This window comes from Lissotriton vulgaris, chromosome 8, assembly GCF_964263255.1.
Source record: "Lissotriton vulgaris chromosome 8, aLisVul1.2, whole genome shotgun sequence".
NCBI classification, from domain to species: domain Eukaryota; kingdom Metazoa; phylum Chordata; class Amphibia; order Caudata; family Salamandridae; genus Lissotriton; species Lissotriton vulgaris.
In genome coordinates this window covers 534,850,047-534,873,476 of record NC_141696.1, presented here as the reverse complement: position 1 = coordinate 534,873,476, position 23,430 = coordinate 534,850,047, and the positions used below count along the sequence as shown (strand labels likewise).

Below are 23,430 nucleotides of genomic sequence, written 5' to 3'. Positions count from 1 at the left end.
GGAATACACTCTGATGCTAGCCAAGGGTCCTGAGGACACCTGTAGGGGATCAAGATTTACTCCAGACAGACACCAGCAGCAGTGCTTAGGCAGGTCCAGTTAAATATCCAAGCAGGTCCAGCTGTAGCAGGCCAGCTGGGCAGTTGCAGGGAGGCCAGAAGAGCTTTTTAGGTCCCTGTAACTCATACAGGTTGTCATCCAACTGAATCTTGGACTCTCTCTGGGTTAGCCTGTAATAAAAGTAAGCAGGTCCAGTCTTCCTTCTCAGACAGCAAGGCAGTACTTAAGCAGAAAGGCAGTCCTCTGACAGCAATGCAGCTTTTCTTCTGTGGCTTGCACAGGTCAAGGAGTTTTCTGAAAGATGGCTCTGGAGGTCCAATATTTATACTTGGTGCCAGCCTTTGTGTGTGAAATTACCTGTCGTACCCCTATATCTGGTTCTGGAAAGTTCTTCCCCTGTCAAGGCTCCAAACTGTAGGAGGTTAACAAAAGACAGGGCAGTCCTGGTGTCAGATTCCTCAGTGTTTGCAGGAGGCAAAGCCCTTTGAAATGTAGGTGGGGCTGGGTAAAGCCGCTTCCAGTCATACTGCCAGGATGGCTCATCCTGTCCACTCCAAACTTGCCTTTGTGTTACTGCACAAAGGGATACACCCCCCTAACAGCAGAGCCATTCAGTCATGTGACCCAGGACACTGGAGGAAGTCACAAATGGTTAGGACATGAAAAGGTAAACTTTCTAAAAGTAGCATTTTAAAGAATTGTGACTACAAATTCGACTTTACCATTAAAGAGAATTTTACATTACAATTAATTTGAGTGTAAACAGTATATTTTTACAGGCTCCCAATCCAATGTTATTACTTAATAATTGTAATAAGATCACCCAGTGTTAGAGAGTAGCAGTTAAAGTCTTTAGGAGTTTTTCACTGTCAGAACATGTAAATGTTAAACACACATATCCTATTTTTTTAAATACTACGCACTTTGTCGTAGTAGCATTTAGGGTCTACCTTAGGGGTGACTTTTACATAATAAAAAGAAAGGTTTAGGCCCTTAAAAAGATTTATTTTGTCAGGTTGAAATTACAGTCTAAAACTGAAGTACGGGCTGCCATGGCAAGCCTGAGACGTCTTTTAAAAGGCTACTTTAGGAGTTGCACAACAAGTCCTCCTGTCCACCAGTAGGATTTATTTTACTGGCCCTCGATACAGGTAGTACCATTTACTAGGGACTTATAAGTAAACGCAATGTACTTATCAGGTAGATGCCAATTGTGCTATGTTTTAGGAAAAAGAGCACAAGCACTTTACCATTGGTTAGCAGAGACAAAATACACAAAGTCCTAGTGCCAACAAAAAAAGCTTCAGCAACAGAAGGCAAACATTTGGGGAGCCCCTGCAAAGAGGGCCAGATATTTTTATATATGGCCTCCCAATCACCCCTTACATTTTCATTTATGTATGTGTGTAATAGTACAATTCCTTCTTCCATTTTTCACACAGGGACGAAATGGCACTCCCAACAAGTGAAAAAGGATGAGTAAGCATAATTCACCAAAATATAGGGCTTACAGCCAACGTATTTCACCATTACTGTCTTCTAGCAGCCCAAAATATTTATTGCAACATTTTAGAAGTACCATCATTGGCTACATCGTGTTACATCTGTAAACAACAACCACTAGACCGTCACCAGCCAAATTCATAAGATCATAAGTAAATGGTTCATTGGCTGCCATCATTCTAATTCTCAAAGTTTATTTGTATGTCACATCATGTTTTCATTGGTCATATACTGGGCTTTCGCATAATGTGTTGTCGACCTAAATATAATCACATAAGAAGGAATCACTTTATTTCCATTATTCATTATTCACAACTCTTAATCTTTTTGTACATGTCATGCCAATGTGCTGAAAGACATTGCTATGATTCAAACAACATTTTTCTTCAACATGTCAACAAGCTTTAAACAATGTGTTATGTTATTATATTATCAGCTAAAGCAGAGCATGATATGACATTTCAACAACCCAAAACACATCACGTTTCCATTAGGTTTCCAATGTGGCATAAGATGCAATGTAAACCATTTGAAAGTTACATAAATATGGCAGAATGTTTTGTGTGTGCAAGTTCTCATTTGATGGACATGCAATAACCGTATATTTCAACAAAAACTAATTCCCTTTGTTCTGTTTAACCCCTTCACTGCCGCGGCTATTCCGTCACGAGTATGGGAAGGGTTAATGTCAGTATTTACACCTAGAGATCAATGCAGCTTTGAATTTCTGTGAAATCCTATTTTACCATTTTATGTTTCTCCTCTAGTGTTCACAGTAAATAAAGACATGTCTCCAACAGTCAATTCTCACAGTTTCTAAATCTGTAGGCAGCACAATCCACCTTTACAATTTCTGCCAATTGCGTCACATTACATTTATGCCCTTTCCATACTTTTCCCCAATATAATTGTTGATCACCAGCAGTGTCACTTTATTTGGATATTCTGATTATTATTAGTTCTAAAATATTTAGATTTCAGGTAGTGATGTTTACAGATTTTTTTATTTCAATTGTTTTCATAATGTTATGGTACAGCTGAAATTCACCTTTTGCATTGTTTATTTCCTTCTCTCCTTTGAATATATTCAAATCATCAATACCAATTGTTCTGATAGATGTTAGATCTCTGTGAGAGAATCAAGTGCACGTATCATGTAATTTTATTGTTGCCCTCAGGATTTTCTTTTTGCTGGAAATCTGTTACAATTTTTTTTGTCATAGATTTGTTAATCAGTGTTATTAAAAATGCCTTATGAATGCATGTACATTTCAGCATTCTGATTGTGTCCCAAAGTTTAACTACTTCTTCCCTCAGTGCCTTCTCTCTATTTCCATCTCATGGATTTTGGCAGATGCCATAAAATGTTAGTATGTTGTGGGCTCTTTTATGTTTTTCCCAGTAATGTTCTGCTGTCTGATAGGTCTAGTCATTATTCCTGATCGCTCTCAGACGTTGTAAAATTCTAGTTTTAAGTTTTTCTGTGGCACTACCCACCTATTTTTCCTCACACTCGCATATTCAGTTTTGAACGTGATTCTTTCATTTGTTTATTTTTGCCTTCAAATTACAGTGTATTCAGTTTATTCCACTTAAATAGGCTTTGCAAGAGCCATATGTCCGTCCGGATATGTTTGTTTTTTAAGCCTGAAAATCTCTTACCACCCTTTACCTCTACCCACCTCTGACCCCTAAAAATACCTTATATCCCTTAACCTCTATCTGCCTTTTAACCCTAAAAAAATCTTATCTTCCTGTACCTCTATCCACTTGAGAACCCTAAAATGTTGTTACCTCACTTTACAGCTAACCAGCAAGAACTCTACAAAATGCCTTACCTCCCTTTACCTCTACCCACACCAGGACCCTAAAAACCCATATATTCCTTTATCGCTACCCACCCCTGACACTTAACAACCCCTTTCCTACCTATACCCCTGAGCCTTAAATAATCCTTTCCACCCTATACCTATTAGTGCCCTGGAAGCCTTAAAACCTCTTAGGCCCGTTACCTCTATCCACTTCATCCCACTAAGAAACCATTAGCTTCTTTTACCTCTAAATGCCCTTTGAACCCGAAAAACCAGTCAACTCCCTTTTCCTCCACCCAACTCCAAACCCTAAAAAAACGTTACCTCCCTTTACCTCAACCCACTCTGGAACCTTAAGAACGCTTACACTCTTTACCTCTAACCTTCTCGGACCCATTAATACTCCATTCCTTAAGACCCCTTTTTTAAGTGATATAAAATGATGACATTTAAAAAAATACTTATGTGCATTGTAAAACACTTGAGTGGTAAAACACTTAACCCCTTCGCTGCTAGCCCCCTCCCCCCCCAGGCTAAACCTTTTAGGGCCCTGTAACCTTTTGACCACATAAAGTATCCACCCCAAATCCAAATTTACACCCTTTACTTCCAACATCATAGGGTTCTTAAAGGTACCCAGGGTTTGTGGATTCTCCTGGAGGGGACACAGAAATGTGCCAAAATACAGCAAAATGTAGAAGTGGGGGGGGGGTGGTATCAAAAAAGACTTTGTGGTGCTGAAATCATCATCTTCTCAGCTTTCAGGGACAAGCAGACTTTTGTCAGAAAACCAACATGTTTTACACAATTGTTGCATTTTACTGGGACATAGCCTATTTTTGTTACTTTTTGTGCTTTCAACCTCCTTCTAGTTAGTGGTAGAAATAGGTGCAAAAACAATAATGGATCCCGGACAGCTATACATTTCTTAAAAGTAGATACAATTATGAATTCAGCAATTGGTCATTTGTGTAAATCCTTCAAAGTTTGTTTATAGAAACTAACAGTTGAAAATAGAAAAAATAGAAAATGAGTTGAAAATAAGTCATTTGTGCCAATGTTTTCACCTATAACTTTTTCTAAATATGATAGATATTTGAAAGCAGTATACTGTTGCATATGATAAACACTTCTGGGTTTGGGGATATATATGGCTTGTAGGTTCACCAAGAACCTGAGGAACCCAGAGTCGATAACTGAACAGCATCTTGCAGTGGTTTTTCATTGGGTACTGGGTTTAAAGCAATTAATTTTGTAAGAAACAAAGAGTGCAAAATAGGTATCAAAGACACCTATGTATTTCCGAAATGGGAACAAAATATATAGTTTAGAAACAGTAGCTAGGGTATTCTGGGTAACAGGACCTGGTAAGAGCAACATGTTATCCAGAATCCCCTGCAAACCTCAAACTTTGGAGGGAAAAAACATATTTTCTTCACATTCCTGTGATGGAAAGTTCTAGAAACTGTGTGGATCCACAAAACTCCACTCACCCCACAGTTCCCAAAGTCCTCTGATAAAAATAGTACCTCACTCGTGTGGATAAGTCCAGTGCCCGCAACAGGAAAGGGCCCAAAACGCAATTTGGACACACCACATTTTTACAGTGAAAACAGACCCTTTTTTGGCAAAGTGCCTAGCTGTAGATGATGAACCCTAGCTCTGTCGGCACCTAAGGAAATCAGGCAAACCTATACATGTTTGAAAACTAGACACCCAGGGGGATCCAGGAGGGGGTAACTTGTGTGGCTCTCACCAGGTTCTGTTACCCAGAATCGCCTGCAAACCTCAAACGTTGTAAAAAAACACATTTTCATCACATTTCTGTGATGGAAAGTTCTGGAATCTGCATGGATCACAAAATTCCAACCTCCCCACATTTTGCCAGGTCTTCCAATAAAAATCGTATCTCACTCGCGTGGTTAGGTCAAGAACCCATGACAGGCAAGGGCCCAAAACGTATTGAGGAGACATCAAAATTACCTATCCCAAAACGCCCTGGTTTGGCAAGAGGGGTTACATGGGTTTTTGGCCCCAGGCTTGGTGGTCATCTAGAGAAACCTACTAAACTCACACATTTGTGAAAACTGGACACCTAGGGGAGTCCATGGAGATATAGCATTTGTGTACCCCCCAACGTTTTCCTACCCAGAATCTTCTGCAAACCTCAAATTTCGCTGAAAAAATAATTTTTGTCTGAAGTTTCTGCGTGGGAAAGTTGTGGGATCTCTGGGCTGACACAAATTTCATATCACCCAGCGTTCATCCAGGTCTCCAGATAAAAATGGTACCTCACTCGTGTGGGTGGGCCAAGTATCCGCAACAGGCAAGGGCTCAAAACATATTGAGGAGACATCAAAATTACCCATCACAAAACAACCTGGTTTTGCAAGGGAGACACCTGGGTTTTTTGCCCCAGGCTTGGCGGCCATCTAGGGAAACCTACCAAACCCATATATTTCTGAAACCAAGACACATGGTGAAATCCAGGGAGGTATGGCTTGCATGGATCCTCCAAAGTTTTCCTACCCAGAATCCCCTGCAAACCTCTGATTTAGCTGAACAAAAAAAATGTCCATATATTTTTTCATGGAATCACCGTGCCTGCACAAATGTCCTACCCCACAGTGTTCCCCTCAGTCTCCTCAGTAAAATGATACTGCCCCCATCTGCCCCCCAGGGGGGCAGAAGGACTGTAATTTGTGTTAGGGTGGGGGCATTGGCATGCCCCTTTTGGGCAGCCCCCACCCAATTTAAATTGCCAAAAAAATCCTTTGTATCTAGTGGGCTTTCTGCCCCCCAGGGGGGACAGAAAGACTAAAGGTACCCATTTAATTTGGGGGAACAAATGCCATTGCCCAAGGGGCTGCTCCCCCCTCCCTGGTGGCTTGTGGGTGGATCCCTGATTGGGGGTCACCCTCCTGGGGTGATCCCCAAGCAGGGATCCACTAAGGACGGGTACAGTTGGAAAGGGAAGATTCTCTCCTTTCCAACGATACCCCTCCCATCTTTCTACGTGCTCAGGGGGCTGAGATAGCCCCCTGAGCAAGTAGCAAGCAAAACTGAAATTAGACTCTCGGCTCATTTCAGTTTCGGCTCACTGAAATGACGTCAGCACGACTTGCGTGCTGATGGTCATTTCAGGGAAACCAAAGCTGCAGCCTAGGGAGCTGGGGAAGCTCTTCCCCGGATCCTGAGGCTGTTGGGGCTGAAAGGGAATCCCTCTGGTGCCCCACCAGAGGGATTTCCTGTGCAATGTGATGGGATGGCCGGGGGCCGTCCGATGCACATGAGCACTGGTACGTCAGATGGCCCCTGGCTGTCCAACGCACCAAAGGGGTTAAAAGGACCCACATTGTACTTATCTGCATTGTAAAGACTTTCCTTGGAATTTTGATCCTGGTGAACACCACTTTGTAAATCTTACATGTGTTCCACGAGAGGGAGGCAGTTTTTCCTTCAGATACATCTCCAAGTGATGTCTCTCAATTCTGGGCAACTGACTGTTTTGGGAAACACCAAACTTAATAGCACAGTAGTTGTTGAAGAGTTCTGTAGAGCACCCTTTCTTTGGCCAGTGAGAATTTGGAACTGGAAAAATAAGTGGGCCAACAGCTCCTACTTTTATACAGGCAAAGCAGATGGGAGATATATATATTTTTGGTGTGCACTTTCAGAACCAATTTGGGTTGGTTCCCCCTTTGTGTTATTTGACTGATTTCCAGACTCAGTCTTGTCTAGAGTCATTCTCCTCACAATAGGCTGGCTGTAGCACCCACAACAGAGGCACAAAGAGGCATAAACTTTTTACATCTGGACATCAACCACCACACTGCCTGTGACTAGTCAGCACTACACTTACTCTGTCTGGTAAAGTAACATGCATGTACAAGAATTTGGATTTAGCTTGTAGCAGTGGAACTTTGCATGTGTGGGCCAGTAGATCACTGCTCCCGTGACATATAATGTACATGTTTGATAACATAAATATGAATAGTAGTCTGCTGTCATTAAAGAGACCATGCTTTGTGCGCCCCTCTGGCTCCAGGACTGCACTTACATCAAGAGGCTGGCCTAGAACTTCCCACACACAGTAGACTAGTGTAAAGCTGGGGCCCAAAAAATAGGATACCACACACTCGTTGTAGTGTGCTTCAGGCAGGGAACACGGCTGTACACCATGCAGGGAACAATCCTGTCCCAACAGTGCGGGAATCGGTGAGAGGGAGCGGAGGAAAAGTGAAAATTGGGTTTTCCGTTTTTTCTACTGAATTAGGAGGTGCCTGCAGCAAGGTGACAGCACCTCCACCTAAGTGAAATGCTTCACGGAATTCGATATGGGAGCTTTTTTATTACATGTTTGTATGTCTGCTTTTATGAGTAATACTCGAATAAAGCACTTTTTGAATTGAATTGAATATGGGAGGTTTCGTCAGATTCATCAAAAGCAAATAATGCATGGAACAATGTGAGAAAGATTCCGACGTGGATTTGTAGAAGCAACATTTTTTTTAATTCTAATGTAGACATCTTTACACATGTACATTTCTCTTTCAGCTTTCTGCATTCTCCTGTGATCCAAAGAACAATGGCAGGTACAACATTGCACAACCTGGTTGAATTTGTGTCATTTATATTTCATTTTACTAAGAAACTTTGTGAAAGATGTGCACAGTTTGTTTTCCTGAAGCGTCATGACACTTGTGTAACAGAAAAGGTAATTTGTGCTGCATTGTTGCAAAATAATCCATTGTCCGGATCATTTGGGATTACCATACAGAATCCAGCCTGAAATCCATAAATTTCGTAAGCATTTGTCAAAAACAAACTCCTCATTACTAATACTATTAATACCTCTCAAGTTGAAATGTGAGTCAGGCCTTTGGAGCCTGGAACAATATCTACAAACGAACCCCCATCCTCATACCCATTAAATCATTTTTCACATTGATGTCTGCAGCCTTTATCAAGCTCATACATTTTTAGCCACAGCAGTTTAGCAATTGTAGTTTGTCTTTTCCTTTTAAAATATGGGCCTACAAGTTTCTGCTTGCTAGGTACTTTTGGCTAAAAAGTCTAGCAAGAGCTCACGCATGACTTTTGCTACTCTCAATATAGTAGCACCTTGCTACTAGTGTCTATGTCAAAATCCCTTTAGGAATTAAAGACAATATACAGTGTTGGGTTTATCTGAGAGGAAATTTGCAGAAAATAAGTTGTGCATTTGAAATAACATCAGGGATCAATGTGGAAAACACAGTAAGATTTAAATGCACATTTTTGAGGCAGGTCAGAGAATTTCCCTCATCTCCGCAATTAATATTTGGGCTACTCAGCAGAAGAAAAAAATTGTTTTTTAGTGCGCAAGCTGGTTGCACAACGGGAGCAGGTATAACATAAAATGATAAAATACTCCTCTCTGCAATGTTTCTCCCCACAGCCAGACAAGGAGCCAGTAGCTACTGTCCACTTTGGGTGGGGGTTCACACAGGTTACATACCAGAGCAGAGTGTACGTTTTGGCAGAATTAAGAGTTCCAAACTGATTGACCAATCACATGAGGCCCTGTTTGCCAAACAAATTTTAAAGGACTGTAGACCATAAGCAGAAAAGACCACAACCAATTACACTGTTTCAGTTTCATCAATTGATGGGGCCCATTGTTCCCAAATCGCAAATGATGGTCAGAGTGCTTTTCAGGCAGGCTCATGTAGATGCTTACCAGCAATCCTTCTTGATACCACCACTTTTCTAGAGAAAGAAACCCAAGTCTCTCTAAAAGGTTTCACCTGGAAGAAGCATGAGCTTGTGAGTGTTCTGATTTGGGGCAAGTGCAGTGCAACATTTATAGAAGATGGCAAATGCTTGCCAATTTTCAGTATCTCTCCCAATGATCCTCCACGTACATCCCTTACCTCTTTTGATTTGATGTCATTTCTGTCACTAAAGGAGCTGTTGGTTCACAATAACTTATTTTGTGGACATTTTACTTGTTGCTAGCTATAACCATTAGAGGTGGGAGGAATGTTTCACCCTGCTCGCGGAACTGGTAGAAATTTGGTCAGTCCTCATTACTCTTTAACGCGGAGTTCTGACTATATTCTGTCAATCGCCACTTGGCAGGATTTTCTCCAGAGAGGCTCCAGAAAATGCATATTAGCGAGCGTGATTTGGCTTCCACTATCGCGATTTTCGAAAACTGAAGGTCGCAAGCGGTCACGGGCTGAGGGCTGCTGCTCGAGTAGATTTGCTGCAACTCCAGTACATTTTCTTCTCCAGCAGCAGCAAAGTCATGTTGAATGGCCTCATGCTCTTGCGCAAAGCATGGTGGTATTCAAAATGAATACCACCATGCTGGCACTACCGGTGCTAAATTGCAGCACAAGCAGCGTGAGTGGCATCTTTTTTATCCGCTGGAGGAACAATGAGGAATCTATCAGATTTTGTTGTTGTAACTGCAGAATTCCGAAGAATGAAATTCTGCACCTTCCACCCACCCCTAATAATGATGCTGTGATGAATTTTCCAATATGTTTGTCTTTAAGTTGTTCTTGTCTTCATTTTTCGCAGTGTGAAATACTGTGAAGGAATTGTAAAGTTACAAAAAGGCCTAAATATATGCACAGTGATGGGCCAGATACGAAAAACCTATGCATTCCGTTCTCTTGAAATACACCAAATCGGTAAGTCAAATCGTTTGTGTTTCATTATTTCATTTGCTTCTCACTGAGAGAATAAATGTCGAACCTATAGTTCAACAAGTGAGCATGGTAACGTGCTGTACATTTAATTGCACAAGTGCACACAGTAGCTTCTGAAGAAGGGTTAGAGGGACCACTGGACTGAACTGTCAGTAATAACTTTTAAAACTGCATACAGCATAATTTAAATGTAAAAGGTGAATTTGCAAAGTTTGGGCTCACCTGCAGGGCGGTCTTCTGGCTCTGTTAAAAAGTTTATTATTGTCCAACTCGGTGGTACTCATTTTTCTGCCTCTGAAATATGACTGCTTGATTGACCCAAACCCATGACCGTGAAAACAAACACAGATCTTTGAAGAAGCTCCATTATTGCACTCATGCGCCATGTATGGTTCTCTGAAATTGGACTGTCCCGTTAATGCTGTGTATTACTCACTTTTAACATCCCAACTCACTCTAAAGGTCGGTGCTGACTTTTGCATACAAAAGAAATCAATGGAAGGCAAATGAAATGTATGAAAGGGAGAGATCAGAACAGAGCCATATCTACTGACATATGGTGCTCATTTCCTCTCAGCCTGCACTGGTGCACTTAAGGATGCCAGCACACATACTCTTGCACCATAGTTCAAGGTTGTATGCTTTCTGTAAAGCATACGTTTTGTACTGGTTTGGGACTCCTCCAACACAAAAACTATTCACAAAACTATCCTTTAATACTTTTCCCACTTGGTAAGAGTGCTTTACAATTAGAAAAATGTTGAGAGTTTTAAAACTTGCTCCACTGTTACCGTGCCTGAGAGGTGTATTTTATTGGCTCATATTCCGGTCTACAAATGTTAAGATATGGATTTGGGTCATGCAAGGGAATGGCCATGTATACCATCTTTGGAACCCACCCTTCATGCATAGTAGTACATATAGCTACTTTGCTTTACTTTAGGCAACTTTTCAGTGAATATCATGATTTACATTGGAAAGTAAATAACATTTCAACACTTTGCACTAGGCTTGCAAGATTTTTGGGCCACAACCCCGGCACAAAGGGTTAGTAAATTTAGGCTATGCTTTCCAGGGGCGATTTGGGGATTAAGGATGTAGGTTGACTCCCTGAGAAGGATCACTCTGGTTTTCAGATAGTCATACGCAGAGCAGAAACATGGAAGTCATAGGTGGCCCCAGGATGTGGACTTGGCCTAATCACACAGTAGAAAGCCTATTAGCAGAGATTGACTTTACTAATATCCGTCTCTGTTACTTTAATCTCCCCAAAAAAGTGTCTGAGTTAGTCAGCTATGGTGCTATATGCAGTTATTTATTACACAGACTTCTCATAAAGATGTCGACTCACAGGATGACAACGTAGGGCCTGTATTCAGTTACCACACAATGGTGTAATTGTAGTTTGCCTCGAACATCCCCAAAACTGTCCATTTTGGGTAGGGTGTGTAGCCATTAAAATCGCAGCAGTGAGGGGATGAAGTACAATTGATCGTTATTTAAAGAGGACACAGCCAGGACTGGTGTACCTATAAGTATATGTGGTTGCACTGGGGCTAGTCCCAGAAAGAGCAGGGTTATTACCTATCTTTATGTGGCTGTGATCAGATGTTACTTCCAAGTCTGTAAAGCAAGAAAGCTTATCTTTACCATTCTGCCAAAACCAAGAAGTATTGCTTGGCATTTAGTGAGGTGATTGATATGTGAGCAGAACCTACTTTTGAAGAGGAATGTCCCACTGCCTCAGTGCCGAGACTGGCCTGTTTGTTGGCATTAATGACTTTCTTCTCACACCTGCAAAAATGCTTGTTTTTCCATGAAAGCAAGGAGCAAAACTATTTGCAGATCCAAAGTATGTTGATGTTTTTTAATGTAATGTAATGTGCGTGGGATACAGTTTAATTTGCTCTCACTGTGCTTTCCTAGACTACTGCTGCTGCATGGCTGAAAAGTATTGTCCGTCACTCATAGGAGACTTAAAGACATTAAATTGGTAAGAAAACCTAAAATGCTAGAATATTTATTTTGAGGATTTTTTTCTTTTTTCACCAAGGAAAACATTGACAATTTATCTGATCTGCTCCGTCCTGTGAATAACCTCTACTACCTAAGCAGCAAAGTACAATACTGCATCCTTGGATGAAAAGTGTGCTTATCCTACCAAATACAGCATCACAAACTCGAAACATGCCACATTTCGAAAGGAGCAAGAAAATTTTAAGGTCCAAAACAGAGCCTATTTCAAAAGGAAGTGTTCATATTCATAAAGTACTTCAATGCTATTGCATGCAGCATAATTGCTAAAGGCTTCTTACCTCCAAAGAAAGTCAGTCCCAGGAGAAGAGCACAAGCCACTAAAAGACATTTCTATGTTAAACTGCCCCTGATGGAGAGAGTGACACAACTTGGAAGTAGTTTTTTCATCATGGTTGATAGACTAGTTTGAGTCCATTTTTACTGGCACTTGTAAGAATGAGATGCATGGGTTGCAAAGCACAGTGTAGCAAACTGAGGACTTTGACAATGGGCTGGCAGGCCGCAGAAACAATTACAGTTCTTCTAGAAATGGGAATATATGGGATCTTTTGTTTGTTTAATACTAATCTGGAAGCTTTGCTTTTAACAGTTGAATCTTCTTTAACACTTTTTGTTACATTTCTAAGGGACAAGGTGATACTATTATAACTCTGGAGAGTGCAAATCTTTGACTAAAATCATTCCAGCTTTGGTGTTGAAAGAAGTACCATAATTATTGTTGCCTGCCCATGAATGGATCTCCGAGTATTTTCATGTCAGATTCAACTTCTGGTTTGGAACTTAGACCTGTGCCAAAGATCACCCCAAGATATGTTACTACTGGAACAGTATTTATGAGGGTCTATCAAATTAGAGGTGGAGATGGTTTGAACATTTCGGCAAAGGTATATTTTCAGTTTTTACCATTTATAGAGCAAAATGTTTAATTGTTATCTAGTGTTAGGCTATAGCTAGGTCTGTTAGGATTCTACCATCTGGCCATTAGATCATGCTAACAAGGTCCATGTGGTATCCTGTCTTAATCCCAGGATAGTATATTATACACAACACCTTTCATTTCGAGCTCCACATTAAATCCCTGACATCCTTGGCATGGTATCCGCCAAACCTTTTGCCTTCACACTTCTTGTTTGCTGAATTAATTTTTGCTAGTTGTAAGACAGTGCTAAGGTGCTTGTGCTCTCTCCTTGGAACATGGTACAATTAGCCAACACCTAATTGGTACATTTAATGTACTTGTAATTCTCAAGTAAATGGTACTACCTGTACTCTGGACCAGTAAATTATATGCAACTAGTGGACCTGCAGTACTGCTTGTGCCCTCCTACTAAAGTAGCCTTTAGAAACTTGTCTCATGCCTGGCATTGGCGCCTGTTGTGTAGTTTTAACCTGCCATTTTGACCTGGCAATATAACTCTTTTACAAGGCCTAAACATTCCTGTTTAACACATGTCATTCACCCCTAAGGTAGGCCCGGAAGACTCATAGGACAGGGTGCATAGTACTTAAAACGTTGGATATACGTACTTATGTTTTACATGTCCTGGCTGTGAAAAAAACCCTAAAGCAGTTTTTCACACTTGTAAGACCTATCTCTCTCATTGACTAGCACTGGGATGCCTTATTACATTTAGCAAGTGATAACTTTGTATTGGGAGCACGAAGAGATGAGCATTTTACACTCAAATGCATTGCAATTTAAACTCCTCTTTATTGGTATATTCAGATTTTAAGTCACTTTTAGAAAGTTGGGGGCAGATCTTCAAGGACTGGCACATCTCTGCAGATCAGCAGGGAAGAGCCAGTCAACTTGTGACACGCAAAACCATCCTTGCGCCACCCGGATGTGCCGCGGTGGCACAAGGATAGGCAGATGAGTGGCGTTTTTGCCGGCGTAAGTTTGGTGCAGTGCTGGAGTTGGGTTGCGGGCGCGAAGCAACTCTAGCACTGTTCCAAACCGGCCTATCTTCTACATTGTGTGTCACACCTTACGCCTGCTTCGAGCAGGCACAAGGTTTGACGCAGCGGTATCGGAAAAGTGACTGACTGAAATCTTGTAGATTTCACTCAGGCACTTTTCTGAGGCTGTCCTGCGACGGAATGCCCACACAGCAACTGCACGCCCACATTATACCTGACGCAGGTATAATGTAGCGTATGGGTTTATGGAGTGATGCATCTCCCTAGATGTGTCACATTGTAAATCTGTCACAGCGTGGTGCTTGCTTTACGCCGCCGCTGAGTCACTTATGTGTCGCACGGAGCTCGTAAATCTGCCCCAGGGTATTTATTTGTCATAATCATTTTTGCCTTTTTCTAAATTCCTCAGTCACTTGGCTGTGCATGGTTCTGCTGTTTGTGTTTCTGTATTTTTTCCAGACCGTAACACATAGTGGGCTTAAGTGTGCAAAAGATGGGCCATCCTGAAGGATGACTGGGAGGGGCTATGCTCAGCCCTAATTATATTTCCATGTGCTTTGCCTCCTGCATACATAAAGGAATCAGACACCAGGCCTGCCCTGTCTTTTCTTATGCCAGACAGTTTGGAGCCTTGACAGGGAAAGGTAACCACTTTCCAGAACTAGATGTGGGGGTAGTGTAAGCAATTGCCCACACACAGGCTGGCCCCAGGTATGCATATTGGACCTCCAGACACACTCTTCAGAACACTCCTGGACTTGTGGAAGTTACAGAAGAAGGCCAGAGGACTGCCTTGCTTTCTGAGAAGGAAGACTGAATCTGCTTACCCTATTCCCAGGTGACTCTGGGTCCTTTGGCTGACCTCTAGTGTGAGCTACAGGAACACAACAAGCTTCAGAGGCCTCCATGCAACTGTCCAGCTGACCTGCTGCACTTGACCTGCCTGGACATGCAACTGCTGGAAACCTAAGCTGTCCTCTGCCTGGAGTGAGTCCTTATCTCCAGAGATGCCCCCAAGACCTGGACCTTTGAATGGCAACAGAGTGTATTCCTCCAGGCTAACTGTGGGTTCTATCAAATGTGATGCTGGGTGAAGCAACCCTATACAGGACCCCACATCTCAGCACATAGCAGCTCCTGATTGGTGGGCACATCAGGACTGATGCAGTATGATGCAGATCGACACAGGACCTCTCATCACAGCTTTTGCAGATCCTCGTCACTCGGAACCAATGCAGCACGAAGCTACACAATGCAGGATCTCACATCGCAGCCCTGATAGCTCCTGATTGAACATAATGCATTGCTATGCAACTCCGTGCAGGACTTCGAATCTCAGAACCATGCAGCTCTTGATCGGAACGGACGCCGAGAAACGCAAAGCCTCCCATCAAGGACAATATGGTACAACCTCCCGCTGCACTACTCTGGTCCCTGTATCCAGCTTACATTTCATTGTGGTTGGCCTGACCATGTGATTTTCTCCTGGTACAGCACGACCAGATGCCCACAGTTGATGCATTGTGTTTCTTAGTGCTATTTTCACTTGAAACGTTAAAATTCAATTTCTCTGATACTAGCGATTTGGATTTTTGTCATTTCAGTACCATCTTATTTATTAATATTTGCTCAATTTTTCTAATTTGGTTTGGGACTTTTCTTGTGTTGTGGTTTTCACTTTATTACTGTTTGTGTGATGGATAACTGAGGGGGAGGAAGATGTGGGAATGTGTGGCACAGCGACCAGGAACTTCTGACTACGGAGAGCAGGACTTGCGGTTCGATCACTGGTGGAAGCTCAGTTAAGCATCATGTGACTCTGGGCAAATATCTCACTTAATCTCACCGATGGCCCCCAGTGTCTTGAAACCTTAAGGGGTGATATGTTTGTGCTTACAAATAGAAATTATCATTAATACTTTACACATTGCTTCTAAGTTAAGGATGACTGCTTTGTGCTAAGCTAAAGGAGGGTCAAGCACTGGGTAATTTAGTGACTTTTGTGGTTCACCCTGCCAAGGATGGTGGTTATGATCTGAGTGGGGCTTCCACCTCCTTTACCCAGTCACCCAATGTCCTACAGTCCCAGTTCAGGCTTCTTCACCATCTTCCTGTTGCATCATCCTCCCTGCAGTCATTTCTGTCTCCAAACCCTTTCCCGGTCACCCCATGGAGGTCGTGCTCAGTTCTCTCTGTTGATTCCTGGATCACATGGCCTTTCTGACCCTTTTATATCTGCGTTCTGTACCTTCCACTCTGTAGGCTATGGTTAGTAGTCTGTTGCAGGCTTTCCTGTGTCCTGTCCGTCTGGTTTCTGTGGTTTTCCCCCTTACAAGAACCAGTTCTGCCTTCCTTTCATTGTTGGTTTCCTGATTCCTTTAACCTGATTGATTCCTTCCATCTGGTTTCTCTCCCTGCACCTTTTCTCCTCCCCGAAAAACTATCATTTATCATAGTTTTTCTATAATGCCCCTGCTTACCCCTTCTTGTTATTTGTACTCCTGTTATCTTTGTAGTTTCCACAGCAGAATTTCCAGTTCACTGCCTGTTTCAACCTGCTTCAGTCCTCGGCTTCAGTCCTGCTTCTCTCCCAGTCTTCAGGTACTTTCTTGATTATGTTTAGCCTCTTCTCTTGAGAGACATGGGGGCATATTTACAGCAGAATGGCAGAGCGCGTGTTTACGCCAGAATAGGTAACGCTGCGTCCCTGCATTTTGAAAATGCAGGGATGCACTGTTTGTACAATAATATGGTGCAACCCTATGTTTACCCTAGAATTGGTGCTACATTTAGCTGCCTAGCACCAATGCAGGCACCCTTGCACCATAGAGGGAATGATTGTTCATGTGTAGGTAGGTGTCCCTTCAATCAATCAATTAATCAAACAGGCGTTTATGAAGTGTAAATACTTACCCGTGAAGGTCTCAAAGCTCTAGGGGGCAGGGGGGGATCGTTTGAAGATCCAGGTATTGAGGTCCTTCTTGGATTGGGTCAGTGATGTGGGTCGCCTGTGGTGGAGCGGCAGGGTTTTCCAGGTGTTGGTGGTGAGGTAGGAGAAGGAACTTCCTCCAGTTCTGGTCTTGTGCATCCTGGGGGCATAGGCTAGGGAGCAATGGGCAGAACAGAGTTGTCTAGTGGGTACATGGATTGCAAGGCTGTGGTTCAGGTATGCTGGTCCTATGTTGTAGAAAGCTTTGTAAGCATGTGTGAGATGCTTAAAGGTGATTCTCTTGTTGACCGGGAGCCAGTGGATTTGTCAGAGGTGTTGCGTGATGTAGCAGCCGCAGGAAATGTCGAGGACCAATCCGGCAGCGGCGGTTTGGATGTTCTGTAGTTTCTTGAGTTGTTTCTGGGTGATGCCAGCATAGAGTGCATTGTCGTAGTCGAGTATGTTGGTGATGAGAGCGTGGGTGACAGTCTTTTTGGATTCTGTGGGAATCCATCACAGTCTTTTGATGCAGGCATAGGAAACTAAGTTGATTTGATGGTTCATTGAGAGCAATTAGTCCAGTATGATGCCAAGGCTTCATGCGTGGTCTGTAGGGGCAGGAGGGGATCCCAGATCGGCTGCCCACTAGGAGTCGTCCCAGGCTGAAGGGGTGGGAACCAGGATGAGTACTTTGGTCTTGTCCGAGTTGAGTTTGAGGCTTCTATGTGTGCTTCATAATTCAGCACATATAGAAGTTCCACCTTGTCTTTATATAATGATTGTTATTATGTGCTGGAAGGGACACCTTCCTGCACATGAACAATCACTAATAGCGATTTGCTGTTTCTATGTGTGCCTCAGAATGTTGCACACATATTCACAGCAAAAATGAAGAGTCATGATTGGATATATTAATAATTTCTCCTCTTTGCACCAGTTTAAGACCAGTTTTTCCCTGGTCTTTTATTTGGGGCTGCCCCATTTGTACGCCAGCCTTGTAAATAGGGGGAAGAGTAAAAAATCAATGGGTGTTGTGGCAGAACGTCCACTGCAATACCTGTTGCCCACCCCTTTAACAATATGTATTAAACAACAAAGGCTGGCACCGCCCTGAAACCACTGCCCTGAAACCACTGCCCTGCATCCCATCCCCAGCCCTGACAGCCATAAGTGCCCTAAATGCAGTGAGCGAGGAGGACCCACAAAGGTTTGTGCGCCCTGCCATGGGTGATGTACCAGAACCGCTATCTCACAACCTCCCCCCTCCCCCAGGGAATGGAAAGAAGCCCTCCCCAATCGTCCCAGGATAATGCCCAGCGAAGCGTGACTCTACCCAGTGCGCAGGGGAGCGGCCCTGCCTGTACCCCACCCACGCCCCGCAGCTTCCCGGCATGGGACTCACTGCTTTCAGACAACCTGGCAAAGCCTTTGCAACAGGGTCCAAAACAGCTGAGAAATACGCAATTGGTTTTCTCATTTTTACATGTCTCTGAATTTATACTGATAATGCACATCCTTCTCGTTCACTGCAGTACAGTTCAAACTCTTTTTCATAATCAGGCATTCCCAATGCTGGTGCTTCACACAGTTTTGTTTTCAATTGTTCAAATGCTTCCATTTCCGTTTTAGTCAAAAATATTGGGTCTCTGATGTCTGCTTTTGTCAATCTCTGTAATGGTTTTGCAATCAATGAAAATCCACTAATCCACTGTCTACAATAACCTACCATTCTCAAGAACATTCTCACTTGTCTTTGAGTTTTAGGTGGCTGCATTCCTTGTATCATTCTAATTCTTTCTATCCTGACTTGTCTAATTCCTTTTGCAATCTTATGGCCTAAATATCGTACTTCTTTCTGACAAAACTGCAATTTTGATGGAGACACTTTATGTCCATCTTCTGCCAAATGATTCAACAATGCTACTGTGTCATTTGCACATGCATCTTTTGTTTTTGATGTAATCAAAAGATCATCTATATATTGTACTAATACAGACTCTCCAGACATGTTCAAACTCTCTAATGATTTCTTTAGTAACTGGTTAAAAATCGATGGACTCTCAGTGTACCTTTGTGGAATTCTACACCTTGGTAGAATACGATTCTGGAATCGGAATGCAAAAATTGGCTGACTTTCTGTATGTAATGGGACATAGGTCAATTACTGTATACCATTCTGCATCATGAGGAATTTCGTACAAAATCACTGCTGGATTTGGAACAATCGGGCAACATGGGACAACAATTTTATTAACCTTTCTAAGGTCCTGAACAATTCTAAATGTTCGTTTGGCTTTTTCAATCCCATGATCAGTAAATTACAAGGGCTGCTTTCTATTTCTCTAAGAATTCCTTGCTCAATCATTTTGTCAATCACTGGAGTGATTCCCTCAATTATTTCTGCAGTCAAGTCAAGTCAAAACAAGCTTTATTCGATTGTTAAAATCATAAAAGCAGAGTCAAACAATAAAGGACAGTCTCACATTTCATCAGTTTTAAAAAGACATTAAACATTAGTAATAATTTTAAAAACATATAAAAAAAATTAAAATTGGGCATGCTAAAAAACAGTTGAAAGCAATAAGAAAGAACACGGTATATTCAGTCACCCGCCATGTTATTCGGGGATAGCTTCCTGGTCTTAACACGCATGGCAGCTACCAGAAAGCTAGCAACCCCGAAAATTAACTTTGTTGTTCCTAATAGCTGTAAGTAAGGGAGAGCTGGGCGTACTTGTAAAAAACCTGCATCTCTTAGAATTGGGGCTAAAAACAGCCTTCTGCCCTCCTTGAAGTGGTCACAGAACATTACAAAATGCATAAGAGACTGCTCTGAGAAATTGTCGCAGCTACATGGGTTCAGTGTATCAGGTACCCCCCACACTGGGAAATCACCCAGGGAGTATTGTATAATGTTGAACCTGAATCTAATGAGAAGGTGACGATGGAATGGTTTGCTAACAATTTTTAAGTAGGGTTCTAGGGAGGGGGTGGTTAAGAGCAAAAAGTTTGCTCTAACTTTTGGCTTAATTAATTCCTCCTCTTCCCTACCCTGATTCGCCTTAGACAGAAAGTTATCCTTAATCCATTTTACGTCTCCTTTAACTATACTGTTCGGGTGTTTGTAAAGATCTGGCCTGCCCATTTTATTCAGCGTGTTCTTAATGTATGATAGCCATGGGATTTTGGATACCTTGTCTAACGCCATACAGTCCTTAAGGATACAGTGGTTCAAAGGGATTTCATCGTTTAACCAGGTTTTTGCCCAATAAACCAAAGGGGCCAATTGTAACTCATCAGTTACATAGCCTATGCCTAACTCTGTGTGCAGGGAGAAAACTGCAGTTGATTGTGGGACTCCTAACAATGTTCTGAGGAAAGTATTCTCCGCAATTTGTATTTTACCTTGTGGCGAAAAACCCCACAAGGGAGCTCCATACATAGCTATAGACAGGCATTTTGTCTTATATACTTTCAGGAGAGCGTCCATTGGGCGTGAGCCCAATCGCTTTTCAAAGCTCATTAGAGCTGAGGTTGATCTCTTGACTGCCAGGCTTTTTGCATTTAATTGGGCGGTCCAAGAGCCCCCCTCTTCAAAAATGACACCCAGGTAAGTAAAAACTGGTACCCTGGTCACCCCCTCACCAGTGCAGGTAAACGTCTTTAGTTTTTGAGTTTTCGTGTGTTTCCCTGCCACCATTATATGGGATTTTTTGTTGTTGATCGCCAGGTCAAGTGAAACCATGAACTCCCCAAATGCATCAAGAAGCTTCTGCAACCCGACCCCGTTGCGGGCTAAAAGCACCGCGTCATCCGCGTATAATAGTACGGGCACCAGGGTGTCCCCCACACGAGGGATGTCAGGTGTTGAGTCCTCCAGATCTTTGCCCAGTGAGTTGATATAAAGGGTGAAAAGGAGGGGGGCCAAAATACAGCCCTGTCTAACACCCCTTCTAGAACGGAGGGGCAGAGTACAGCTGCCCTCCCGATCGATTCTAATGGAGGCTGACAAGTCTGAGTGGAGTGACGCTAAGAAATTGACAAGCGATGGGTCAATACCCAGGCTGGCTAGTGAGGCCCATAACTTGGTTCGATTGACCAGGTCAAAGGCCGAGGAGAGGTCCATGAAGGCCATGTATAAATTACCCTCCTTGGCCTTGGTGTATTTTCCGACCAGCATGAGGAGGTTTAGACACTGGTCCATAGTTCCTCTCCTGGCCCTAAACCCATACTGCAGGTCTGATAGGACCCCCTTCTCCTTTATGATGTCCCCCAGTCTATGTAAGATTACTCTGCCCAAAATTTTGACAGCTGAGTCTATCAATGATATCGGCCTGTAACAGGCCGGGTCTGTTCGGGAGCCTTTCTTGTAGATGGGAATAATGGTCGAAGAGGACCATGATTTGGGAAACCCAACTGTACAGGAGGAATTGAAGACGTTGGTGAGTATTCTAGCCCACATGTCCAGGGGTGACCTATAAAGATCTGCAGGGACACCATCAGGGCCCGGGGCCTTACATTTTGTCATCTCCAAGATGGCCCTAATAACCTCGTGCTCACTAAACTGCAGGGGGACAACAGGGACCGTGGGCCGGTATAGACTGTCTGGTGCTAGTGACTCTTCGCTATTGTATATTTGACTGAAGTGGGCAACCCAATCTTCCTCAGGGATCACACAATCCATGATAGTTTCCCTCCTCAGAAAAATAAGAATGATTGATCACAGCCCAGAATTTGGAACTATCTCTCAGGATGTTAATTGATGTGAGATTCTCCCAAGCCTCGTCTTTTATGGATTTTCCGGTTATTAATGGTTAGTCTATAGAGTTTCCTGCTCTGGATGACCCGCTCCCGATTTCTCGGCTGCTGTTTGAGGGCCTCCATAAGCCCTTTATGTGCCTGTGAGCATTCCCTATCGAACCACCTTGGGCGAGTGGTTTCCGCCTGCTTCTTTCTAAGCGTCAGATCATGGCTAACTTGCGTGCAAATGTTAGTAAAAGATTTAATAATATCATTATCGGCTGCCGAACTGTCTGTACATATTACCAGATCTGCATGAACATTTTCTTTTAGATGCTGGATAAATGTGTCCGGAACCACCTTGGACCAGTTTAACCTTCTACCCCGGTCCTTAGGAACAATGGGGTCACTGCGACAACCCAGACGCTCAACCTGGGTTGCGTTGTTGCTCCCACTGTTTAAAGTCAAGATCAAGGGATTATGGTCACTAAAGGCGGAAACCTTGACTTCCAGGGAGGATACCGCGTCAAGTAGGCCCGCTGAGATAAAGATGTAATCGATGACAGTGTTTGCATCTCTACCTATGAACGTCGGTGCCCTATTCTCCCACTCGTGACCAGATATTTCAAACAGATTTAGGTCGGCAAGTAGTTCTTCTAACTCCATCCCCTGCGGAGTGTGTTCAAGATGGGGACTGATAGCGCCCGGGCGTGCCAGTTGTTGTTTAGAGAAACAATCCCATCCACAGGGGTGTATGTTAAAGTCTCCCATGAGCAGAATTTCAGATAGAGCTGTTTGATGTGACTTGTCGTGAAAAAGAAAGGAGGATAAGGACCTTAGGTGTGTGTTCCCAGATACCTTATCCGGTGCATTATAAAAATGTACAATTAAAATTATAGGGAGGTTGGGCCTGACCCATTCTACACACAAAATGCTATCCGCTGATGATTCTATTTTCTTCATGGAGCCTGGCAAGTTGATAGAAGTAATTGTATACAGGCCACTTTTGGGTCTCCCTCCCAACCCAGGAATCGCTTTAACTGAGAAGCTACGATAACCATTTAGATAAAAATTTCCATTCATGTCCCACGTTTCCTGGAAACACATAATATCGTGGTGAATTACAAAATGAACCCATCTATCATCCAAGGATTTCCTCCTTAGCCCCGCTATATTCCAGCTAAGTATCATTGGTTTATGGCATTGATTGACTAGAATGGAATTCTCCTGTCTAATCGTTGAGTGGGTAGTTGTCAGTCCACCAGGTCCAGGCTAGAAGGGTTTGCAAGTAGTGAGAACCTATTACTTAACACAACGGGTCCCGCCTGAGTTTCAACTAAATGATCAGGGACATTGTGTGCGGTGGTGGCAAGCTTATCCCCCGCCCGCAGATGAGCCTGTTGTTCTTGATAGGAATAGTGTCTCACTTCCCCTGCCCTTCCTGTATGTCCTAATGGTGTCGGAGTGTACCTGGATCGTGGTTTAGCCTGTCGATGGAATGGGGGTGTATAGAAGTAGCCCAATGGCAGGGGTCTAATACCTGCGCCATCTAGCTCAGATCCATCCCAGAGTAGTGTATCAGCCATGTTGGGACTGTTAAAGTTTACAATCACACAGTCGACGGTGATGCATTTCTCCCTTCGCCCTACCCTGTCCACCCTTCTAGCAGCTATGATATTTTTCCCCACATCCAAACTTCCGCAACTGAACTGTGTACACCATCTTCTGGT

At 43.0% G+C, this 23,430-nt stretch overlaps 1 protein-coding gene across 4 annotated transcripts in view; it reads left to right on the top strand.

Moving 5' to 3' along the window:
• ADGRG2 (adhesion G protein-coupled receptor G2) overlaps positions 1 to 23,430 on the top strand; it is a 988,790-nt gene that overhangs the window by 660,700 nt on the left and 304,660 nt on the right. For all 4 annotated transcript variants that reach the window (XM_086934346.1, XM_086934348.1, XM_086934347.1 and 1 more), the window contains 3 exons: positions 7,932 to 7,969; positions 9,945 to 10,057; positions 12,002 to 12,068. In XM_086934346.1, coding sequence (XP_086790472.1) covers positions 7,932 to 7,969; positions 9,945 to 10,057; positions 12,002 to 12,068 — 218 coding nt within the window. The remainder of the gene's footprint in view (positions 1 to 7,931; positions 7,970 to 9,944; positions 10,058 to 12,001; positions 12,069 to 23,430) is intronic.